Here is a 23,542-nt window from a genome sequence, read left to right on the forward strand (position 1 = left end):
AGGGGAATGAACAATAAAAATTAGTACATAAGCAAGATTGAAATAAATAAAAAAAGATAGAGAGAGAGAGAGAGAGAGAGAGAGAGAGAGAGAGAGAGAGAGAGAGAGAGAGAGAGAGAGAGAGAGAGAGAGAGAGAGAGAGAGAGAGAGAGAGAGAGAGAGAGAGAGAAAATAAAAATAAAAGAGGCAAGGATTTTAATGATAAAACGAAAAGAGAGGAGGAGAACTGTGTATGAAAGAGAGAGAGAGAGAGAGAGAGAGAGAGAGAGAGAGAGAGAGAGAGAGAGAGAGAGAGAGAGAGAGAGAGAGAGAGAGAGAGAGAGAGAGAGAGAGAGAGAGAGAGAGAGAGAGAGAGAGAGAGAGAGAGAGAACACAGGGAGGCAGCCAGGACGAGACTAAACAAGGAAAGAGACGAGAAAAGATGGAAAGAGTGAAGCAGGAGATGTGAAGGGGACAGCAGTGGCGAGAGGGGAAGGGGAGTGGAGAAGGCGAAAGGGGGAAGGGGGAAGGGGGGAGGCACGCAGCAGGTGGGGCAGCCTCAGCACGTGTCTCTGGCGCCAGGTAAAGCTTCCGGTGGACACATCTGCTCCCCACTAGTATATATTGGTAGAACACCTGTGTTAGATGCTCCTCCTCTTCCATCTACTTCTCCCACTCCTATTCCTCCTTCCTACTTTTCTTTCTCAAGTTACCGATTCCTCAAAGTTCCCATAGCGCCTACTTTCACGTCAGTACATTGTTTTAGTGTTCAGTTCACCTCAGTCAAGTCCCTCCAAGCAGACCTTTAAATCTTGCCTCTCGCCAGCCTCCGCCAAGTCTCCTGAGCCGTTAAGACAGTTAAAGACACCAGCCAAGGGAGTACAAACCTCGACCTTCACGTTCTTATGGGCATTTAAACTTCCGTCTTCTCAGGTGATTCACTTCCTCACACACACCTTGCCGGGGATTTAAAAAGACGCTCTACTCTCTCTCTTTCTTTCATATTACCAGCTGTCCCAGGGTCGTTACCTTCCTCCTCCCGCCTCCTTGCACGATGCTTAACGGCCGACAGGTGAGACAAGACGCCACAGATGAGGATTCTGAAAGGTGTGAGGGAAGATGCTGCGCTATCTCGTCCCCCTCCTCCTACTCTTCCTCCTCCTCCTGTTTCTCTTTTCACTTCTGACGGTTTCCTGTTATCGTCAACGGTGTGTGTGTGTGTGTGTGTGTGTGTGTGTGTGTGTGTGTGTGTGTGTGTGTGTGTGTGTGTGTGTGTGTGTGTGTGTGTGTGTGTGTGTGTGTTTAGCATTGACTTAACCTTATATTGTTTACTAGTTTAAATACACATATGCTCCTCTCTCTCTCTCTCTCTCTCTCTCTCTCTCTCTCTCTCTCTCTCTCTCTCTCTCTCTCTCTCTCTCTCTCTCTCTCTCTCTCTCTCTCTCTCTCTCTCTCTCTCTCTCTCTCTCATTGACATGCAAACACACAACCCATTCTTTCCTTTTCCTTATATATTTCGTATCTCGTTGTTCTGTACACTTCTTTTCATTCTAAACTCTTTAAAGTATAAATTCACCTTTCCTTGTCACCACTATTTATTTCACCAATAACGATCACTTCTTTTTCTCTTCATCTCTCTTTCCTTTTGCTCAATTTACTGCTACACCAGCCATTAACTTTAAAAAAAAAATATTCCTTATTCTTGCAACTTCCTCTAAATCTAATTCCCCACGATCCTTGTCAGTTTTCTCACCCGGCAATATTTTTCGTATCTTACATTTTCCATCTTTATTCTAACTCATTAACGTATTTCCATCCGCTTCCTATCCCAGTCCCTCGCTTATTTCAACTGGTCATCTCGTCTCCTTCTTTCCTGGCAGGTGCTACGGACGGGGCCGGACGTTCCCAAGCCGGGCACGTGTCCTAGAGAATGGGGGGGAGGCGAGGGTAGGATCGGATAAGAGCGGGAGGAGTAAGTGTGGTGAAGGGGGTGAGGTGAGGGAGTGAGGGGAGGGATGAAGGGGTGGAGTGAGGGAGAGACAGAGAGAGAGAAGGTCAATAATAGATAGGAGGCAGGTGAGTCTGTTTACCTCGAAATAGGTGCTAGGTAGTTTGTTTAGTTAGTTTTCGTTATGTCTTTCTTGTGTGTGTGTGTGTGTGTGTGTGTGTGTGTGTGTGTGTGTGTGTGTGTGTGTGTGTGTGTGTGTTGGGGGACAGTTGAGTAGATAGTTATTAGTTTATAGGTAAGTGAATGGTGAGGTTTGTGAATGGGTTATGATATCTTGATTCCTGATATTGTATTGATGTCATGTTGTCTTAGTTTCCTTATTTCAGTATCTTTGGCTTTTGTGAGACACAGACAGACAGACAGGCAGATAAACAGAAAAAGAGAGAGTGAAGAATGCTAATTTCTCCCCATCTACTCCTTCAGTCATTATTACCCCACGTGACCCCGGGAAGAGAAAGGAAGGAAAATCTATCTACCTTTTAGGACTGTGTGTCGCCTGGGCGCATGACTCCAGACAAACGGGTCCTGGTGGTGACGAGCCGCAAACAACCTTTCTGCAAGTTAGAAACATTCTGTATTGGTATGGGCTCACCAGCACCCTCCTCGACCGGCGCCTGCACACGACCGCCCACCGCCCCTCTCATGCGGGCCTCAACACCCAAACAACACCCAGACAACACCCAAACAACATACCTAAAGCACACGCAACACTGATAAGAGTACAGCAATACATAAGAAGACATACACAACATCATCGTGCAGTATTCCCATGTGTTATTTCTGCTTTATTTCTCCGTCACATACACATCTGAGAAAGAAAGAGGATCCGGAGACTCAGGGTAACGCAAGGGTAACGCAAGAGTCCTAAACATTCATTTAAAGTTTCAGTCTAGAAATGACTTGCAGTTGAATCTTAACGCCTTCAGTACTGGGACGCATTTTTAACATGAGTTTTGGGCGTGATTAGACGATTTTCTTTACATTAGGAAGGTCAGAAGATTAATGGTCTGGAGTCTTCACTATTTCAATCCCTGTATGAGTTTCTCAAGCTGTATAAAATCGCCAAATAGTAACTAGAATGAGTATGAAGACGTGTCATGGTACTAAAGGGGTTAAGGTAATATACATTAACACTACTTCCACTCTGAGTTTCCCTACAAAATTTCCCCTCATATGTCAACCTCGTCCGTCAGTTTGTCTTGTGCAATAACCTGCAGGTGTTACTAGTTAGTATCTCCCTTGTACGTATCTCCCCTTCTCCACCTTCTCCCTCCTGCTTGTCCCCTCCCTGGCGTCCCTCTCTCCCCATCCTCACACTCCACAATGCCACGCCGCCACCTCACATCCTGCTTCGTTTAGCTTCCAATGCCACGCGGGAGATTCAGAGCCATGCCACTCTTATCCCTCCCTTCCCCTTCCCCTAGAACCCCCTTGCACACACCGGAGGAGGGAAAGAGTGAGAAAGAGAGAGAGAGCGAGCGAGAGAGGGAGGGAGAGAGGACATCCTTCCGGGTGACGACAATGCTACTGAGGCTGACAATGGTGCCTGGGCGTAACCCTCTCCAGGCACTTCCTCCCGCTCTGTATTTACGACTCGGCGGCCTGACCTCTGCGGCAAGACAAACGGGTGACCTGCGGGACGGCGCCGAGTGGTCACTGCACGTTGCCGGAAGACTAGCACTTGGCGTTACAAGAAGGGAAGGTGTTGTGTTGTACTGTGTTCCTGGTGGTGGTGGTAGTGCTGGTGGTGGTGATGTTCCTTCCGCATAAGGTATGGTAGAGTAATAAATATAAGTTCCTCTTCTCCTTCTTGACATCCAATAAATGAACAAAATGAAAAAAAGAAGACAAGAAAACACTCCTCTGTCGTATTTTTCACATCCAGAAAGCAAAATTGAAGAAACAAAGCAACAAAACAGTAAGAAAAAAAAATCATTCATCCACATCCTTGTCTCACTAAAAATCCAAAGTTTCTTGGAGAAGATTTTTCCAGACTTCTACTTCCATTCCTTTTCTTTGTCAAATCGCATTTCAAAGACAAGTGAAGTTTAACATCCATCCCTGTGAGCGTTAGTTGGGAGCTGTGAGGAACGGCAAGAGCAACTCCAGATCATGCACGGATGGAAAGAGAACGACTAGCTATTATTCACGAGTCTGGAGAACAGCAGAGAAAATAAACAAGAGAGCGATAAGGAAGCAGATGATCTAAACATCAAAATAGAAAAAGATGCAGACAATATCCACGTCGCGAGACAATCAAGTAGTGTACGGAAATACCTAACCTAAAGCACAGATGTTCGCGCAAGGCTGAGATCTGTATCATAACACCTGCAAGAATGAGGGGTGGGAGAGTGAAGGAGAGGAAGGAAAGAAACACCGGATTTTACTTGAAGTGTGCACCACTCTGTGTTTTCTTGCTATCTTACAAGAGAAGTCAATAGGAGGATTTTAAAGGTTCGATGAGAAATATGGAATAACCTTCAAGACATTTATTCTCTAGTCTAGTTTTGGCTAACTCTTTTGACCTTGTTCAGGGATCAGTGCCTCAGTGGGTCGCTTTTAATCGCATTTTTTGTTTCCCTTCATCAGTTTCCCCCTACATAAAAAAAAGAGATGTACTTTATTTCCATTCTAAACACGACGTTTTTTTCAAATTGTCTTCTATATAGTGAAAGAATTATCGGTAAAATCAATAAACTGAATGAGTAGAAACCTAACCTAACTTAACCTATCTGACTTATCCTGCAGATGAAAACGCTCATGTTATTTCAATACGAACGAAATTCCTCTTGGCTTTGGAAATGAAATTTCCTACGAGCCTCACATAATATTTGCTTATCCTTCACTTAGACACACATACACACACGTACATACACACACATACACACAGACACATACTTATAAAACTTTACATTTTCACGCTTATGAGTAAAATCAGGCATACTTCTGCGGCCGGACACGTAAGCAAGATAAAGAAAGGTTTAACACGACAGGGTCTCCTGCACCGTCAGTCAGAGTAGGAAAGAAACACACACGCTGTATGAATCCCTCCGCCCTCCTTTTATTTTTACCAGTGGAATATATACACGAGACAAATACAATATGAGGGAAAACATTTTTATGTGGTGATAGCTTAGTTTATTTCTCTCTCTCTCTCTGGGCGAACTGCATCATCTAATCTTTTACCACACACACACACACACACACACACACACACACACACACACACACACACACACACACACACACACACACATATACGGTTACTTAGTCATCACTACCACACCACCATTCCTAGTATTCTGACAAGTCAAGTCTTCATCACCAAAATCCACCACCACAATCCCTTCTATCACATCACCACATCATCACAACTTTCTGCACCCACCGCAGCGCATCATACTGTAATACATTGTTGAGTGTTGTTGCATTTATCACACACACAACAGAAACTACTACATATATATATATTTATAACCACGCACATTTCACGCACGCACATACACACAACAATGCAGCATCTACACACACATGCACACACACAAGCTGAGAACAACACCACACGCACACTCCGTCAACAACAAAGTATAACATGACACAACACCTCTCACTAAAAAAAAAAAAAAAAAAAAACAGTAACCACCACCACCACCACCACCACCAACTCACAACTTCACAAAACAAAATATTGACGGTCCATACAACTCAAATCCAATTAACTTTATGCGAGCACAAAATATATTACAAAAAAAAAATAATACCAAAACTAGATACAAAAAAAAAAAAAAAAAAAACATTTCAATATTTCCACGATGTTACGGATGAAAAATATTAATACATGCTCTTGATAAATAATAAATGTAACACCCCCCATACATGCATACATACATACATTTATACACTGTGTTGTCACCGTACGTACAGAATAGCAAGGCCAGGCGAGGTAACGAATGGAAGGACACGAGTATAGCGAAATTACACCTATGCCGTTGAAATTCCATACAACGAATCACACTAATACTAATAAAATGAATAATACGAGTGGAAATAAATAAATGATGTCAAAAATGTTGTCCAATGTCGAATCGAACTTGAAATAGAACAGAAAATGACAAAAATGAGGGAGGCGAGATAAAATAATCTGGGATCTTGTGGAATTTTGTTCGAGAGAGAGAGAGAGAGAGAGAGAGAGAGAGAGAGAGAGAGAGAGAGAGAGAGAGAGAGCTCACCCCTAAAAGATCAAGGAAAAATAAGGAAAATGAGGCATAACGAAACTTTCATGATCACCAAAAAGGAGAAAAAAATGAAAAACATAAAAAAAAGGAAAATATGAATAGAAAAAAAATCTCTCAAGTCATCACCTTCACAAACTTGAATAAATTGAATAATGAACAGACGATGAATGGATGGTGACAACACGATCTATGAATATACAAAGAAGAAAAAAGGAAGTCACAGGTCCATCAATCCACACACCCCACGCCCACACCCACGCCCACCGCCCGCCCACAGCCAAGCAGGTGACCCCCAGTGGGCAACTTTCACAAAACTGTTTTGCAGATTTACCATCAAAAAGTAGAGCGGAAGTGATGCGTGTGAGGGAAGGGCGAGCAGTAATAGAGAGAGAGAGAGAGAGAGAGAGAGAGAGAGAGAGAGAGAGAGAGAGAGAGAGAGAGAGAGAGAGAGAGAGAGAGAGAGAGAGAGAGAGAGAGAGAGAGTGTGTGTGTGTCAGGGTGCCATTCCAGGTCTCAGATAATGGCTTGGTGTGGGGAAGGAGGAAGAAGAGGAGGAGGAAATTGAGAGGAGAAGAGGGGAAAGGAGAAGACGGAGAAGGAGAAGAGGAGATAGTGCTGGGGGGGGGGAGGGTGAGGAGCAGGACCAAGTGTACCGGATGAACTAACAAGGTCCGTCGCTTATCACACACACACACACACACACACACACACACACACACACACACACACACACACACACTCCGACAAACTACATTCACAAATACATAAAGACACACATGATAAATAAACAAACACAAAATACACTTATATGAAAAAAAAAAAAAAATATTGACGAAACATACGAAACAGAGAGAGAGAGAGAGAGAGAGAGAGAGAGAGAGAGAGAGAGAGTCAGGAATGGTGACAAGACACACCATATAAGTGGAGCAGGACCAGTTTATCATCGCTACAAGGTCAAATTATCGGTCTTCCTTCCCCGCCTCGCACCGCTCCCTTGCTGCTCTGAGATAAGACTGCTCACTACCGGACGTTGGCAGGACAGTAGGAGGAGGAGGAGGAGGCGGAGGGGGCGGACATAACACTCTTCGATGGCAGAGCAGCAGGGCAGAGGAACATTGAGAAGGGAAGGCCGTTGAGGGTTGAAGGAAGAAGTCTAGTACAATGAGGAGCAAGGTAGGTTCTTCAAAATCAGGTGATTTTGAAGAACCTACTTAACTCCTTCAGTACTGGGATGCATTTTTACCTTGAGTTTTGGGTATGATTAGACGATTTTATTTACATTAGGAAAGGTCTATGGAGGTCAGAAGTTTAATGGCCAGAGTCTTCACTATTTTAATCTCCACATAAGTTTCTGAAGCTGTATAAAATCACCAAATAGTAAGCAGAATGAATATGAAAACTAGTCCTGGTACTGAAGGGGTTAAGACAAGAGAAAGCCAAGGAAGGATTGAGGAAGAGGATGGAAAAGGGTAGTAGACAGTGGAAATGACGTCCGTATACTGAAGGCAAAGTGAAGGAAGATTAAGAAGAGGAAGAAGAATAGATGACCACCATTGTACTAAGTTAGAAAATCTTTATTCTCTAATCCTGAGTATTTTTAAAGCGTTTTCGTGTCAGCAATCAAGTTCTCGTGGATGCTTCTCTCTCTTTTGGTAGACGGTCTTGATTAAAATATCGTTGGAATCACGAAAATACCTTTAAGCATTAAATTCTTAGAAAGAAGAGGAAAGGAAAGAAGCAGATAGAAGACGCTCTTTAGTAAAGGCTTATTTTATCATCAAGAAACTTTTCGGAGCATAAAAATCATGAATCAGGCTCTCATGGGGCTTCTCTCTCTGATAGTGTATTATCTTTGTTAAACTGTCGCTGGAGTCATGAAAATCCCATTGAAAGTCCCAATTGATTTCCGCTGGAGTCTGTTAAAAGCAGGTAGATAAGACGCCGCCACGTTATAAATATGGACCAAATACTCGGTTTGGGAAAAGGAAAGGAAGAGTTCGATAAACTAAGGCCATTTTGATGTTATGTCTGGTCTCTTAAGAAATCCAAATATTGCTACTCTCTCCTAAGATTCCTGGCACACTGACAATCATAAACGAAACAACAGTGGCCGGAAGGTGCATGTGTGAAGCGGCCATGTTTGCATTTAGAGGGGACATAGGCCGCCAAGGGACAACGAAACATGAGGACAATGTATTCTGTAGTTGAGAGGTTGGATGGCTGGGGAAAGACAAGATAGGCGGGGCAGGGAGGAGGATCCTGACACCTGGAGATAGGAGCCGATAAATAAAGGGGGTAATTGGACTCATGATTGAAAGAGAGGAAACACCAAACGTTACACGGAGATAAAAGAAACACATTGGGAAATATCATAGATGTGGGGTATCAAATCACTCACACCTGTACATAACTACGCAGGTACTTTTGAGAATGAATGGCCCTTACTTTTGAGAACTTAAGACTTTCAGGAAAGGAGAGGAAGGAAGATATCAAAAGTAGCCTGAAGATTCACATAGGATTTAATTTTTTATCTTACTAATTAATTAAGGCGGCAGGTGAATACAATTAGCTAGGAAAGGTAACAAGGAAGGGGAGGGAAGTAATGAATCAGATTTAAAAAGAAGATAGGAATGAAGAAAACAGGTATAATAATAGAAATGAGGAAGGAAGTGATAGGTTAGAGATAAAAAGCGATAAGTAATGGGAAGAATGGAGACAAATGGGGAGAGAATAATAATGGACAAATAATAATAATAATAGACAATGAAATAATAAGACAAATAATGAAAGGAGTGGAAACATTAGATGGATCGAGGTAAATAGGAAGGAAAGTAATAGGTTAAGTAATGGGAGGAGTGTCGGCAGGTGGTGGTGGTGGTGGTACTGATGGTGATGGTGGTGGTGGTGGTCATGGTCGTTGTGGTGGCGGTGGTGATGGTGGTGGGATGCGGGCCTCAGCACCCTTGCTCTCCTCGACCAACTTGCGGTAACTCAGTTTGCGCCATGAGGCTGAAGGTGATGAGTTGTGGCCGCGCACCGCAAACCCCACAGCCAGCCACATCCCTGCCCACACCGCGCCTCAGCCCACACCAGCCACACGCCGCCCTCTACCCTTCCAAACAACGCTCATCTTCGCTCCTGTGTTCGCTTCACTTTCTCCCATTTTCGTTCATAATCACAGTTGGAGTGAAACGCGTTGATAAGGAGCAATGGTGAAAAAAAAATCTGTTTCTTTTTCATCTTCTCCATTTACAAGACGATTACATTATTTCTACCTCTTATAAGTGAACGATTCATCTTTTTCTCTTTTAATTTCAAGCATAAGATTCTGTTTCACGTTTCTTTTTTTTGTCTTTTCCTCTTTTACGAGACAATTCCGTCCGATTTTTACAAGTGTTTGTATCTCCTCCTCTACATGAAGCTTCATATTCTATCCACCTTTCTACTTGCAAAATTTTTCTTTCTTCTTGTAAAAGTAGCACTATTCTTTTCTACGCTTCTATATATGAATACCAAACTATTTCTTCATTTAGAGCAAACAATTTTCGCTTACGCTTCTACTAATTAGTATGTATATCTCCTTCTCTTTACGAAATCCGTAAATACACAGGACACTGAAAAAAAAATAAATAACCAAAACTTAGCTATACTGGACTCTCTTTACTATTTCTCCCATTAGAACAAGCACAACGTCCTTCAACATTTCTAAAAGCTTGCTTACATTTTTCCCTGCCATTGAAATACTTATAAGCATAAAAATACATAACACAAGGAAAAATTAATCAAAATACACTTAAAACCAGACTCTTGAGTACAAATAAAACTATTCCTCCCCTTTGAACAAGCATAACTTCCTCACAAATTTTTAGAAACAGTTTCGAATCTTTCCCTCTGAGCCACTTAAGTGCATAGAACACAATAGCAACAGATCGAAACACACTTGACCACACTCAGCAGTTCCCAGGATACACGCAGCGTTCCCTTAGCCTTCTGAGGCCGCAACAAAGGGCAGAGGGCGCCGCCGTCGATGCACGTCTGTGTTTACCGTAAGTGGCGGTGTTTGAGGGGTAATGCTGCTCTATTTTGTGGGGCGAGAGGCACAATAGCGGACAGAGGCGACACCACAATGGCTGGCATCACTTCCGGCCTCATTTGAGTTATCTGGCGGCGGGTTCCGGTATGGAGAGGAACCTGGAAGTCAATCTCTCTTTCTCTCTCTCTCTCTCGCTCTCCCTTCCTCTCTCCCCATCCTTCCCTTCCCTTCCCTTTCCTCCTACCCTTTCCTTCCTCTACAGTATTATTTATAATTTTTCTTAATCTATTCTTCTCATATCTTCTATCTCTTCTCACTTCTCTCTCTCTCTCTCTCTCTCTCTCTCTCTCTCTCTCTCTCTCTCTCTCTCTCTCTTTCATCCTTCCCTTCACTTTGCTTTCCTCTTATCCTATTCTTCCTCTACAGTCTACAGTATCAGTCGTGATTTTTGTTCATTAATTACTTTTCTTATACCCTCCATCTCTTACATTCCACCTTTTACTAACATTATTATCAATCCCTTACTCTCTTTGCTATATATATCCTCCTCCATTTCCTTTCTCTCTCTCTTTTTTTTTTTTAATACTATGTGGGCTTTTCACGGGAATTTATGGGCTAAAGGGAATACTTTTTAGGGTACCTCCTATCTCAAAGCCCACCCGCTAGGAAACCGTTGCCCTGAGTGAGGAAGCCCAACCTGCACTCAGACCGTGGACAGGATTCGAACCCGTGCACTTGGAGACCCCTCGGATCCCAAAGCACGCATGGTTCCTCTCTCTCTCTCTCTCTCTCTCTCTCTCTCTCTCTCTCTCTCTCTCTCTCTCTCTCTTCCTTACTCAATTTCCTACTCTCGTGTTAATATAAAACATCCTCGCTGCCTTCAAGCGAGAGGGAGACTAGTGTTGTATTGAGACCACTGAGAGGCATTAGAGGGGCGGAGCAGATCGTGGAGAGCTGCGACACAGACACACAGAGGCAGGAGAGATAGAGTACTGCTGTGTTGCGGGGAGAGAGGCTTTGAAGGAGGCAAGACAAGGGGCGCTTGGAGATGTTCACTGAAGCCTTGGCGAGGGCGGTGGTAACAGGGTGACTGGTGAAGCTTTCTATGGAGCAGGAGGAAGGGAAGGAGGAGGAGGAGCATGGGTGACGACAACTGAGGGGCCATGCCGGTGCCGCAGACCCCAGGGAAGACAGCGACTAGAACTGCCAGGCGTCATTCTACCAAGATTAGTGTGAAGCAGGTCCGGCCAAGCGAACGAAGCATGTTCACTGGTCTTCGCTCTCCAAGACTCCTCACGTCTTTCCTTCACTTCACACGACTCCCGCTTCCTCACACTTCCCCGGCGACATACAAACGATTTATCTCCTTACGTCACACAAGACATAAGGATTAAAAGTTAGGATTAATTCGAGGGTTCCCAGAGACTCCAGACGCTTGGTAGAGGGAGAAAGCGAGCTAGAACGAAACACAGTGACTAAGGAAAGTAATTACCGCGGCCTCTGCAACACTATTAAGGCCATTGTCTTGGCTCCGCCGCGCCGCTCCTTGGTCATTCAACCGTCTTCTGGCCACTCACACGCCGCCCGCGCCACCCAAACTGCCCCACAAAGGCGAAGTTTACTGTGGCCAAAGTAACGAGTCCCTCTTAAGCAGTCACCGCCTCCGTGGATATTGCCCCCGCCCGCCAAGAACACAGCCGGCCGTTAATGCTGCCATGTTAATTTCATTCCCTCTGACTCGAAGTAAGAGTCGATGTCAGAGAAGAAAATAAGGAAGAAAAAGAGAAAACAAGCCGCTGTACATGAAATTATATCCTACATTCGAGTAAACAGCAAAAAGGAATATTAGATCATGGGTTTTGTGTTTCATTACGTATGTTTTAAAGACTAAAGGCGTAAAACTAAAGATATTAAAGAAGTTTGGGAGGATTCAACGAAGACATCCAGCGGAAGACTGCATCCATTACTGCTGCCGTCGCCATGAGAAGTTTGGCCAAGTCTAATAAACCTGTCCTTCTCTTCCTACTCCACATCCTCCGTGCCTTCTCCTCCGTGTCCTCCTCCTCTATATCATTACGAATATTTCTTGGTTATTTCCTTTTCCCCTCTTCTACCTCAAGATCATTCTCTAATATAGTTTTCCTCATGCTCTTCAATCATCTTTTTCGGTCTCTTTCTTATTCTTTCTCCTTCCTCAACCTCTTTTTCTCGTATAAATCTAGAACGTTCCTGTATCCTTTCAACATCTTTATTATTGATCGCCTACACTTTTTTCCTCTCTTCCATCTTCCTTTTTCTACATTTCTCCCGTTCTTCCTCTTCCTTACTCTTAAGTTTCGTGAGCTTCATCTTCTAATATTTCAATTAACAATCAATACCTCTTTCAGTTTCTGTCATATCTTTCCTTTCACTTATTTCCTCCTTTTTCTCACACACTCCTCTCATCTTCCTTCTCTACGCCCTTAACCTTCCCTCCGTCCATCCCTCTCTCCTTCCTCAGGTGAAAAATAAACACAGTGTCACCTTCTCTCCTTGGACAACTTATCTTTCTTTCCTTCCTCCTCGAGTGTCTAATCTTTACAGTCCCCGAGGCTCCGAGGGTCACTCCCACTGCCCATCGCTCGACCTCGTTCACAGCCAACAACCCGTGCTGAATACATACGAATATGGACGAACTAATCTGAAGTCACCGGGCCCTCCCAAGGTGGCGCAAGGTGGTTTCCCTCATTAAGCAGTTAAGGTCTTGCGGCGGCCAGTTTGTCATGCATACATCATGATGGAGTGCTGGAGGGTTAGGGGCAACGGGCGTGACAAGGGAAAGGGGAAGCAGGTGGAGTGGGGAGAAGGGAAAGGGAAAGAGGGAGGGAAGTGGAGGGATGTAGCAGTAAGAAATGTAATAAAACAAAGGGGTGGAGTGAAAACTTTTATGTGTGTGTGTGTGTGTGTGTGTGTGTGTGTGTTCACTGTTCACTGTTTGATCTGCTGCAGTCTCTGACGAGACAGCCAGACGTTACCCTACGGAACGAGCTCAGAGCTCATTATTTCCGATCTTGGGAGAGAAGTGGACAACAAGGTCACAACTCCTCGATTTACATGTACTGCTAGGTGAACAGGGGCTACACGTGAAAGGAGACACATAAATATCTCCAAATCGGGTCATCTGGAGTGAAGAAACCACTGAGCTACCGGTCCGTGTGTGTGTGTGTGTGTGTGTGTGTGTGTGTGTGTGTGTGTGTGTGTATTCAATTTAGTGGTTTTTGTATTGGTTGCAGAGAGAGAGAGAGAGAGAGAGAGAGAGAGAGAGAGAGAGAGAGAGAGAGAGAGAGAGAGAGAGAGAGAGAGAGAGAGAGAGAGAGAGAGAGAGAGAGAGAGAGAGAGAGAGAGAGAGAGAGAGAGAGAGAGAACGCATGAAAACAAGTGAATCAATAAAAAAAAAGAAAAAGAAACAGGAGAGGGGAAAATTCAAATCACTTTAACGAATTACGGAAAAAAAAATACAAAATAGATGAAAGAGAGAAACCAATATAAAAACACGAAAAAACAAGAAAATAATAAGGATCTTGAAGGAGGAAGTGTACGGAGAGCGCGGGGGCGGATACACAGGAGTAGGAGGAGGAAGAGGAAAAGGAGGAAGAGGAGGAGGAGGAGGAGGAAGAAGAGGAGGAAGACGACAAAAGGTTATGCTAACAGGTTAATCTTCTTATCAGGGAAGTGGCGATATCAAGTGACTTTATCTGAGCCACGCCCGAGTCGCCTGGTCCTTAAGGCTGGAGACGGGGAGGGAGGGAGGGAGGGAGGGAAATAAGGAGGGAGTGAATGAGGGACGGAGGGAGGGAGGGGAAGGAAGGAAGGGAAGGAAGGGAGGTAGGTAGGTAGAAAGAGGAAAGGGAGGAAAGAGACAGGAAGCACGAAAAGGGTGTGTGTGTGTGTGTGTGTGTGTGTGTGTGTGTGAGAGAGAGAGAGAGAGAGAGAGAGAGAGAGAGAGAGAGAGAGAGAGAGAGAGAGAGAGAGAGAGAGAGAGAGAGAGAGAGAGAGAGAGAGAGAGAGGAGAGAGAGAATTCACAGGTGATAGAAGACTGTCATCACGCCAACGCACCGCACCTGCAGACTCCCACTCATCAGTAAACTCTTTAATCACTGACATAGACAAAGTCCTGCTACCGAGTCCCTCCTCTTTATGTACTACACCTGCTTTAGTAATATCATTACCGACCTGATGAACAAGAATTAAAGTAGACTCAATAATTGCAAACATCATCTCGTCACGAACTAAACTGCTAATGTATATCTTAAATTCCACTGGCGTCTCTTTCTGAACTTTGTTGTTGTAGTAAAAAATATGTAATGAAAGTGTCCACAAGTCTCCCTCTATGTCTCTCTGTCTCTTTTTGTCTGTTTGTCTCTGTCTGTCTGTCTGTCTGTCGCTCTCTCATCATTCCACTACATCCGTAAGACACACTATATTTAAACATTTCTACCTATCATTTGTATTGACACCTATCAATCAAAACTAATTAACCCAAAACATCAAGTATTAGCTACTAACACCTTCTCTCCCTTTTCTGTTTCCTCTTTCCTTTTCTTTTTTTCATCTTCACTCCTCATATCTGAATGTGTGACTGATCAGGAAACATCTACTACTAAATATCTCTTTTCTATACTTCTTTATACTTTTCATTCTCTTTCTCTTCCTTTTCATTCCTCTTCCTTTCTCATGTGGCTTAGAATGTGTCTTATCAATGAAGGAAGAAGTAACAAAAAACAACATCAATTCTCTCTTTCATTTCACTCCTTTCTATCCTTCTCTTCTTTTCCATCATCTCTTCCTCCTCCTCCTTGTGGTTTAGAATGTGTGACGCCACTCAGACGCATCATTCCCCTTTCCCCATCCTCTCTCTCGTCCCTGCCCCGCCACCACCACCAGCACATTAGCAATATTAAGTCATCCCACCAATGGTCTTCTGCGATCCTTTAATGTGTTGTTGTAATCAGACCAAGTGTTGTAGTGACAGGATAGACACGTAGGTATAGGAATAAGGAAGGTGTGGGAGACATTATAGGCAAATCATTCAGTTGGTTCACCATTAAATGTGGCAGATAAGTGTAAAGATAAAGAGTGTGGGTATAATACGATAGGAAGCGAGATACTTTGGTTAGGTTAGGTTAGGTGTGAAATAAAGAGGATGGGTAGATACTGCAGGTAAATGGATAGGTAGGCTAAGAGTGCTGGATACTAGTCAATTTACACTTTTATGGGGATAGATTCATGGTTACTAGATGGAAATATGTCGTAGGAGGTAGAGATAGGCAGACTAATGGGTAGATAGGGATCAGAGAGTAAAAGGGGTGGAAGATGAGTAGGTATGTAGACTATAAATATATAAATAGGCAGATAACTAATAGAAACATAGATAAATAGGTGAGTGGGATGGTTATAGTAATTGGAGTGCATAGAAAGAGAGAGTTAGATTTGAAGAAAGAAAAATAATATTGAATTGTTAAAGTGATACTGAAAGGAGGAGGAGGAGGAGGAGGAGGAGGAGGAGGAGGAGGAGAAAAAAAGGAAAAGAAGGAAAAGAAGGAGGAGGAGGAAGAGGAGAAGAAGTAGAAGGAGAATTAAGGAGATGGAAATGGAGATGATGGAGGAGCAGGAGGACGAGGAAGAGGAGGAGGAGAAAGAAAAAGAGAAAGAGAAGGAGGAGGAGGAGGAGAAAAAAAAGGAAGGAGAAGCAGATGGAGGAGGAGGAGGAGGAGGAGGAGGAGGAGGAGGAGGAGGAGGAGGAGGAGGAGGAGGAGGAGGAGGAGGAAGCAGATGGAGGAGGAGGAGGAGGAGGAGGAAGAGAAGTTTAGGTATTAACACTATTACTACCACTATCACCACCACCGCCACCACTACTACCACCACCACCACCACCACAACCACCACCACTACTACTAGCAAAGGTGTTCTGAAGATAGATAAGTAGGTAATGGAATATACTATAGAGCACATCGCCTGACGGTAAACATTACTTTGCTGTGTGGCTGTGATTAGTTCTTTCCCTTTCACCAGCCACCGAAAAAAAAAAAAAAATAGAGAAGAAAAGATATAGTGAGATATAAAACTACTAACCCTAACCAATATTCATCATCATCATCATCATCACCACCACCACTTTATGAATTTCACTAAACACCACAGTCACTGTCAGAACACCATCAAAACACCACAAACGATAAATAAACCACCACAAAAGACATGAGAGAGAGAGAGAGAGAGAGAGAGAGAGAGAGAGAGAGAGAGAGAGAGAGAGGATCATGAAGAGTAATGGCGAGGAGGAAGGAAGGGGACAGGGAGGGAAGAGAGGCAAGGGAGAGTGGGAGAGAGGATCATTGTATAGAAAGGAAGTGAGGAAGAGGAGGAAGATGTGAAGGATAGACAGGAAGAAGCTGCACTATGAATAAAAGGAGGAAGAGGAAGAGGAAGAGGTAGAAGACGAGGATGTTAGATGGAGAGAAGAATGGATGGCTGGAATAATGGATAGAAAATGAAGGGAAGAAGAAAAAGAGAAGGATGAGGAGAAGGAAAATGTAGGGTGGAAAAAATGAAAGAAGAAGGAATAAAGAAAGAAAAAATAAGAAACAATATGAAAAGATAAGTAAGAAAAGAAAATGTAAAGTGTAAATACATTATTGTGTGGATATGTGCGTCAGTGTTATCTGTGTGTGTGTGAGTTTAACCCCTTGAACACCATGACGCGTTTCCATATTAATTCTGTTTACTATTTTGTGATTTTACACAGCTTCAAAAACTTATGTTGGCGACTAAAATTGTGAAGACTGTGGCCATTAATCTTCTGACCTCCATAGACCATTCCCAATGTAAATAAAATGGCTAATCGTACACACAGATCTAAAGGTAAAAATATGTCCCAGTATTGAAGCGGTTAAGTAACAAGAAACTCATTCCCTAAAAAAATAAATAAATAAAAATAATAATCACACTTACCGCTCATCTTCGTCAGGAGTTTTCTACCCTAAGCACTAATTAAAACGCAATTCACAGAGAGCTTATTAGACAATTTGCAACTATTAAAACCCTTTCTATAATTAGCATAGCGTGTCTGGAGCTGATGCGGAGGTCAGACTACACCACCACTTTATAAAAATTTGAGACATTAGGAGTCCAAGTGATTCAGCTGCTAAGGGAGGCTCAGTGGGGATTGTGGGTAAACCTCACGCAATATGATCTATTTCAATATACAAGGCCTAACTTTCTGGGGGGAGTTGTACCAAGGGGAGATATTAATATGGTGAGAGGTGTTAATATGTGTTAATATGTGTGGTTTTGGGTTTCAGTTTTGAGTTAAAGGGGTGGAGGAGGAGGAGGAGGAGGAGGAGGAGGAGGAGGAGGAGGAGGAGGAGGAGGAGGAGGAGGAGGAGGAGGAGGAGGAGGAGGAGGAGGAGGAGGAGGAGAAGGAGGAGGTTAACAAGAATATATGCTGATCATGATGACAATGAAAAAAAGAAAAGAAAACAAGAATAAGAAAAAAAATATAATCGCAAGAAACAAGAACAAAATATAAAACAAAATAAAGAACAAGACAACAAAAACAAAACAAAGCAAAGAGAAGAGAGAGAAAATAAGAAAGGAAAACATCAGAAACAAATAATCAAAACAATAAATCTGGGTGAGACACACATGTGGTGCAAACAGGTGACAGGAATGACACGAGACGAAGACAGCCCCAGGGGAAGCCGAGGCAGGTGGATGGCGCCGGGTGTTAGAGAGGGAGAGGGTGTGAGGATTACCAGGGAAAGGGTGATTGAGAGCCACTGCGGCCACCACTCTCACTCTCTCACTCTCTCTCTCTCTCTCTCTCTTTCACTTTTTCTCTTCACAGATATAGTCAAGTATTCTGAAACACTTCTATACTGGATTTTATACGTGTTTTCATTGCTGTAGTGACATATTAAGGAGATTTCTATATCAGTAACAGGAAAAATAGTCTTGAGAACACGGCTAGTCATGTCTGTGGCCTTTGAAAATCGTCTTGGTGAGAGAGCAAAAGGTTTCTGAATATTGACCTTCAGACGTGGATATTCTTCAGTTACCTGCACTTACGTTGTACTGATTGACTTAGTATCTAACTATATAACTAACTAAAACAATTAATAACCAGCTAACTTATTAACTAACTAATCAACTATCTTACTAACAAGCTGATTATCTCTAAGCTTACTAATTTACCAACCAACTAACTGACGCACTGACAGACTAATTGTGCTAAGTAACAATCTACGCATCTACTTCTACGTGTATGATAACGTGGAAACTGACGATGCTGACAAGGCTGTGGATTATCTCATCATTATCTTTCACAAAGGCGCCGACTGTCCGCGGGGATCTCTGTACTGCTCACCCTCCGCCTTTCATGATATGCGTCTTGAGTTACACATGACGCGTTGAAGAGGATCTGTAGTTGTAAGCAAATTTATCCCTTCCCGATTGTAATGTTTTGTGTATGCAAGTGAAAAATGCTATTGGGAGTAAGAGTTTTTGATTTGTTTTCTTGTAATGTTGTTAAGTTTATTTGTTGTGTTTGGAAGTTCAATCCAAATACATACTTTTCTCTCGTTGTGTTTAATGTATCCCTTCAATCAGGATTTACTATTCTTATACTACCCACTTACAAACATCATTCACCTCATAAGCTCAGACACCAATCCAATGCAGGTAAAACTCTCGCAATGCAGTACCTTCAGTTCACGGCGGCCTGGCCTCAACCGCATCCATCTCTCAGTGGCAGTACTTTTCCCTGCGCAACTCTCCCTTCCCTCTTCACGGTCCCCTCTCTGTCCCTCTCTCCTGCTCACCCCCTCCAAGGCCCCAGCTCTCTACGGGTGACTGAAGAACCATGAGGCACACAATGGCCAACCCTGCGACACGCCACTGCACCCTAACTGCCCCTTCCTTCCCGCCGGCCAAAATGCCTCTCTGAACGTCAATCACGGACGCATTGTGTGCACTTATGACACAAAACCTGGAAGCACTTCTATTCCGCCGTTCTTTGGTCTACTTTTTTTTTCTTCCGTCCACACCTGACAATCGACCGAGAGAAAGAGAGAGAGAGAGAGAGAGAGAGAGAGAGAGAGAGAGAGAGAGAGAGAGAGAGAGAGAGAGAGAGAGAGAGAGAGAGAGAGATGGAAAGAGGAGTAATTTTTCTCTCAATAGTGTCGCCAGTTTTGGTGTGGGTGGCCGCCTGTCAGCCGCTCCTCTCGCCACAATGGTAGTACTATGCCTCTGACGCTTTGCAGATCGCTCTTTCCTCCTCACCCTCCCTAACATGTCTTCTTTACGACGCACACTTCAACTCAATCCGACAGCAGAGTCTCATTCCAGAAGTTAACAAACAAATATCATTACGAAACAAAGATAAAGTTTTATAACACCGGTATCACCAGAAACACACGGACCTTGAAATGACCAACACTTATATCACCACCACCACGACCACTACGACCACAGATACCAAAACAAAGCCAGTATATGGGGACGAGGAAAAGGCGTCATCATGCTCATGTAATAAACACAATTCTGACACACGCATCCATCACAGCGCCGCACACACCTGCATCAGACTAACAGCTTTGGGCTCCATTGTTTTGTACACCTGTGGCTTCGTCCCTCCCCTAACACTGCCAGCTGTCGTTAAGATCTCTAGGAGGAGAAGGAGGAGGAGGAGGAGGAGGAGCTGACATCAGGAAAGGAGTGGGGGGGAATGGACAGAGGCGGTGTTCTCACCCACAATCTCAGTGTGCCAAGTTATCAATCTTCATCTTAGGGGGTCGCACAGTGGCCGAGCATGGGAAAGGAAGCTGAGGGTATCCCACCACCGCCACAGATGGTCTCGGGGAAGTGCCAGATAAGGCGTGGGGTGGGCGACTCTCACAACGTCGCGTGCTTTTCGTATTGTATCGTGCGCACGACCCCGGGCACTGGAGTATGGCGCTGCCGGAGCCTCCACACGACACGGATAGAGATATAGAGACATCCTGCTCACCGCAGCCATTCCTCCTGCGCCACGTTCCCACACACTACACAAAAATGAGGAAAGAAACTTATCTGTACGCCCAATTTAGCGCGGGGTAAAACAGAGGCAACAAGCAACACCCTGGATTTAAAGGACCGGCCCTCAGGATAACAATACCGGGTCTCATGGGGCGAGGAGGGAGGCGCTGAGGCCAAGAAGGACCCGCGAGGCACCGGCACAGTCCGAGGCGCGGGTCCTTGTCGCATTAGGCCCGTGAAACAAGGTAATGGGGTGAGACACTTGACAATGATGGACTCGCCGCTACCGTGTATCTTCCCGGCCTGACCCTTAGTCTTGACTCGTCCTCCTCCTGCTCCTGCCTCCTCCTGTCTCCTTCTCCTCTTGCTGTTGCTTCTACTTCTACTTCTGTTGCTTCTGTTTCTATGCCTGCTGTCTCGTGTCTCTATTATTTTTTTTTTAAGATTTTGTTGTGATTTTTCTGTTGGGATGTTTTTATTTGCTCTCATATTTCGTTCGTGTCTCAGATTTTTTTTTTTTTTTTTCGTTTTTCTCTGCGGATTGCTCATTGTTTTGTTTTTTGCGGTGTTGTAATTTCTTGTATATCTTTATTTTTCCTGAAGATTTTTTACCTCTATTATCTTCAAAAATTACAAGATGCTATAATTTTCTTTCACTATCATTAAAGATATCTCAGTTTTCCTGTAAGGGATTGCTTTCATAACAGTGATCTTTATCCTTCCCCTTATGTGATCTTAGTTTCACTACGTCCACACAGCATCACCAACACTCCCACCACCACCAACACCACCACCACCAACGCTCCCACCACCACTTGGTTCACTGGTGTCCTGAAGGCGTCCTCCCTTCCCCTCACCTGAGTCAGCTGCTCCTTGATGTTACTCGTACGTTACTCCGTCATTATAAAGGTTTGTTTCCTCTTACATTATTTGCATAAAAGGTCTTACTCAGCGATCACAAACTTGCACAGCGGGAGCATCAAAGACCATTAACGTCAGGAGAGTCTCTTATATTTTCCTTTTTATCTTAATGACGAATTGTTGCCAGATTTGTATCAAGAAACTAGACTGGAGCCACAAGCCTGAAGTTAATAAAGAGGACAACAACCTTTAGGCCTTAGAAATACTTTTAGACCAACCTTTAAGCCTCCTAGAATTACTAAAAAGTACTCTTACAACAACCTTTGGGCCTTACAACTCTTAAAAATCCTCACACGACAACCCCTTATAAAAACACTCTTAAAAATACTCGTCTGATTAAAAAAAAGAAAACCTAATGGCTAACCTAGTCACCCTTCACCCTTACTGTTCTTTGTCCCCTACTGTTACATTGTCTACTGAAGAGAGGTCACTTGAATTAGCTGTCCCCTCCACCCCTTTATTCACCCTTTAACACGCCCTTCTCCCCTCCCTGCCCCTTCCTTCTACACCCGTCTACACCCTTCCCTCTTCCTTCGTTCCCTTGGCGGCATAAGGACCTTGTGATTTGCATACAGGGGCGCCAATACGTCTAGCGAAGCCCATCCTGCCGTGCCCGCATGCCTCCTTCTTGCGGCCTCTCACGGTGGTTCCCTTACTACTGCAGAAGTCGCGGCTGGAGTCATTTGTAGAAAGAAATGGATGGAAGTGTGTGGAGAAATGTATCGGGTGGTGTATCCTGTAGAAGGTGGGGGAGGTGGATGTGGTGGTGGTGGTGGTGGTGGCGGTTGGTAGTGATACTTAGGTGAAGAATCAAGAAAATCAAGACAAATAAAAGAATCTGAGTGTGGTTTTGAATATTCTCTCTCTCTCTCTCTCTCTCTCTCTCTCTCTCTCTCTCTCTCTCTCACACACACAAAGGATTAAAAAATATTTATTCACTGTGAGGAAGTCGAGGGTGGGATCTTGATGAGGACGATGAGTGACCACCACCACCACCGCCATCTCCACCACCACCACCACCACCACCACCACCTCCTGCTTCTGTTCCTCCCTTCCCTCCTTCCCTTCTCAGTCCCGTCCTGGTCACCCCTCATTCCCACAGTTCCTCGAATACATTAACCACACAAGGGGAAGCAAGCCGATTGTTAAGACTGCCATAGCTGAGGAGGGGAAGGGGAGGTGGGGGTGAGATGGAGAGGGAGAGAGGGAGAGAGGAGTCAGACTAGGCAATTAGAGGTTTGAGTACCCCTATGTGAAGGTCTAAAAGTCATTTGAATATCTGGAAGAATGGACCAGCATGGAGGCCAGCGTGCAAGGTGCCTATTGTGTGGCTAAGTGCAGACTCCCTCCCTGCTCCGCCCAGTCTTTCCTCGCCTCCTAACTCCCACTAGCCCCCTGACTCTCCCTGACCCTCCCTGATCCCCAGCCCCGATCGCATTAGTGTTGGAAGATGAGATAAGAATTCCGAGTCTCATTTCTCACTGCCAGGGAAAGAAGGGGAGGCGTCTCGTTGTGTTTTCTTTTCTTCTTCTTTCCCACTCGGAATTTGCACGTGATTTGGTGAATGATCGAAGTAGTTTCAACATACCCACCGGTGATGGCTTAGAAACTCGTCTTCCTCTCAAAATCTGCTTGTGATTTGTTGGCTGTTCGTAACAGTTTCAGAATAAAAAGGAAACTGACAGAGGTTCAGAAACGTTTGAAGACGATGGGAAATGTCTTATACGATTATGGTTTCAAGTTTGTCTTGGTGTAATTCTAAATGGATTGCAATACTACAGACAAAACAATAAGAAAAGAGATTGGTTTAAATACGAAAGCACGTCTCGAACAACACAAATAAATTAAAAGTATTAGTTAAAAAAGGGTAAAGGAAATGATCACCACTAAAATGATCATTATCAACAGCAGCCACACAAATAACAATCCTAAAAGTACTAAGAGAGCAAAACTAAGAGCAAGAACAGACTGAACTTGGCCACCTACAGATTAGACACACGAGAGGAAGCCAAACTTGGACACCACAGAAGGAAACTTGTACGTGATATACACACACTGACTGGACAAGGCAGTGTGTGAGATCCGAGAGCAAGAGTGGCGATGCGGCAACCTTGCACGCCTCTCTGCTTGCATAGTAACCTGAGTGGTGAAGACGCCTTGTAAGAGTCGCGACCATGTCTGGCCTAAGGGAGGAGTGTCGGAGGTGGGAGCGGAGGATCACCGGGAGGAGGGAGTGAGGAGAGGAAAGAAAAGACTGTTTGTTAGAGAGAGAATGTGGTTTTGTTCTACACGACGAGGAAGAGCTGGAGGGTGAC

The 23,542-nt window shown here is 44.1% G+C and overlaps 1 protein-coding gene across 11 annotated transcripts in view; it reads right to left on the minus strand.

The window, feature by feature from the left end:
- The window catches only part of LOC123515430 (homeobox protein prospero-like), a 268,714-nt gene that overhangs the window by 89,175 nt on the left and 155,997 nt on the right, over positions 1-23,542 (minus strand). For 10 of the 11 annotated variants that reach the window (XM_045273987.1, XM_045273986.1, XM_045273985.1 and 7 more), the window contains exon 3: positions 2,464-2,541. The exons of the other annotated variant lie outside the window; for it this stretch is intronic. In XM_045273987.1, the coding sequence (XP_045129922.1) occupies positions 2,464-2,541 (78 nt within the window). The remainder of the gene's footprint in view (positions 1-2,463; positions 2,542-23,542) is intronic. 11 annotated transcript variants of the gene reach the window in all.

Source organism: Portunus trituberculatus, chromosome 39, assembly GCF_017591435.1.
Source record: "Portunus trituberculatus isolate SZX2019 chromosome 39, ASM1759143v1, whole genome shotgun sequence".
Classification (NCBI taxonomy): domain Eukaryota; kingdom Metazoa; phylum Arthropoda; class Malacostraca; order Decapoda; family Portunidae; genus Portunus; species Portunus trituberculatus.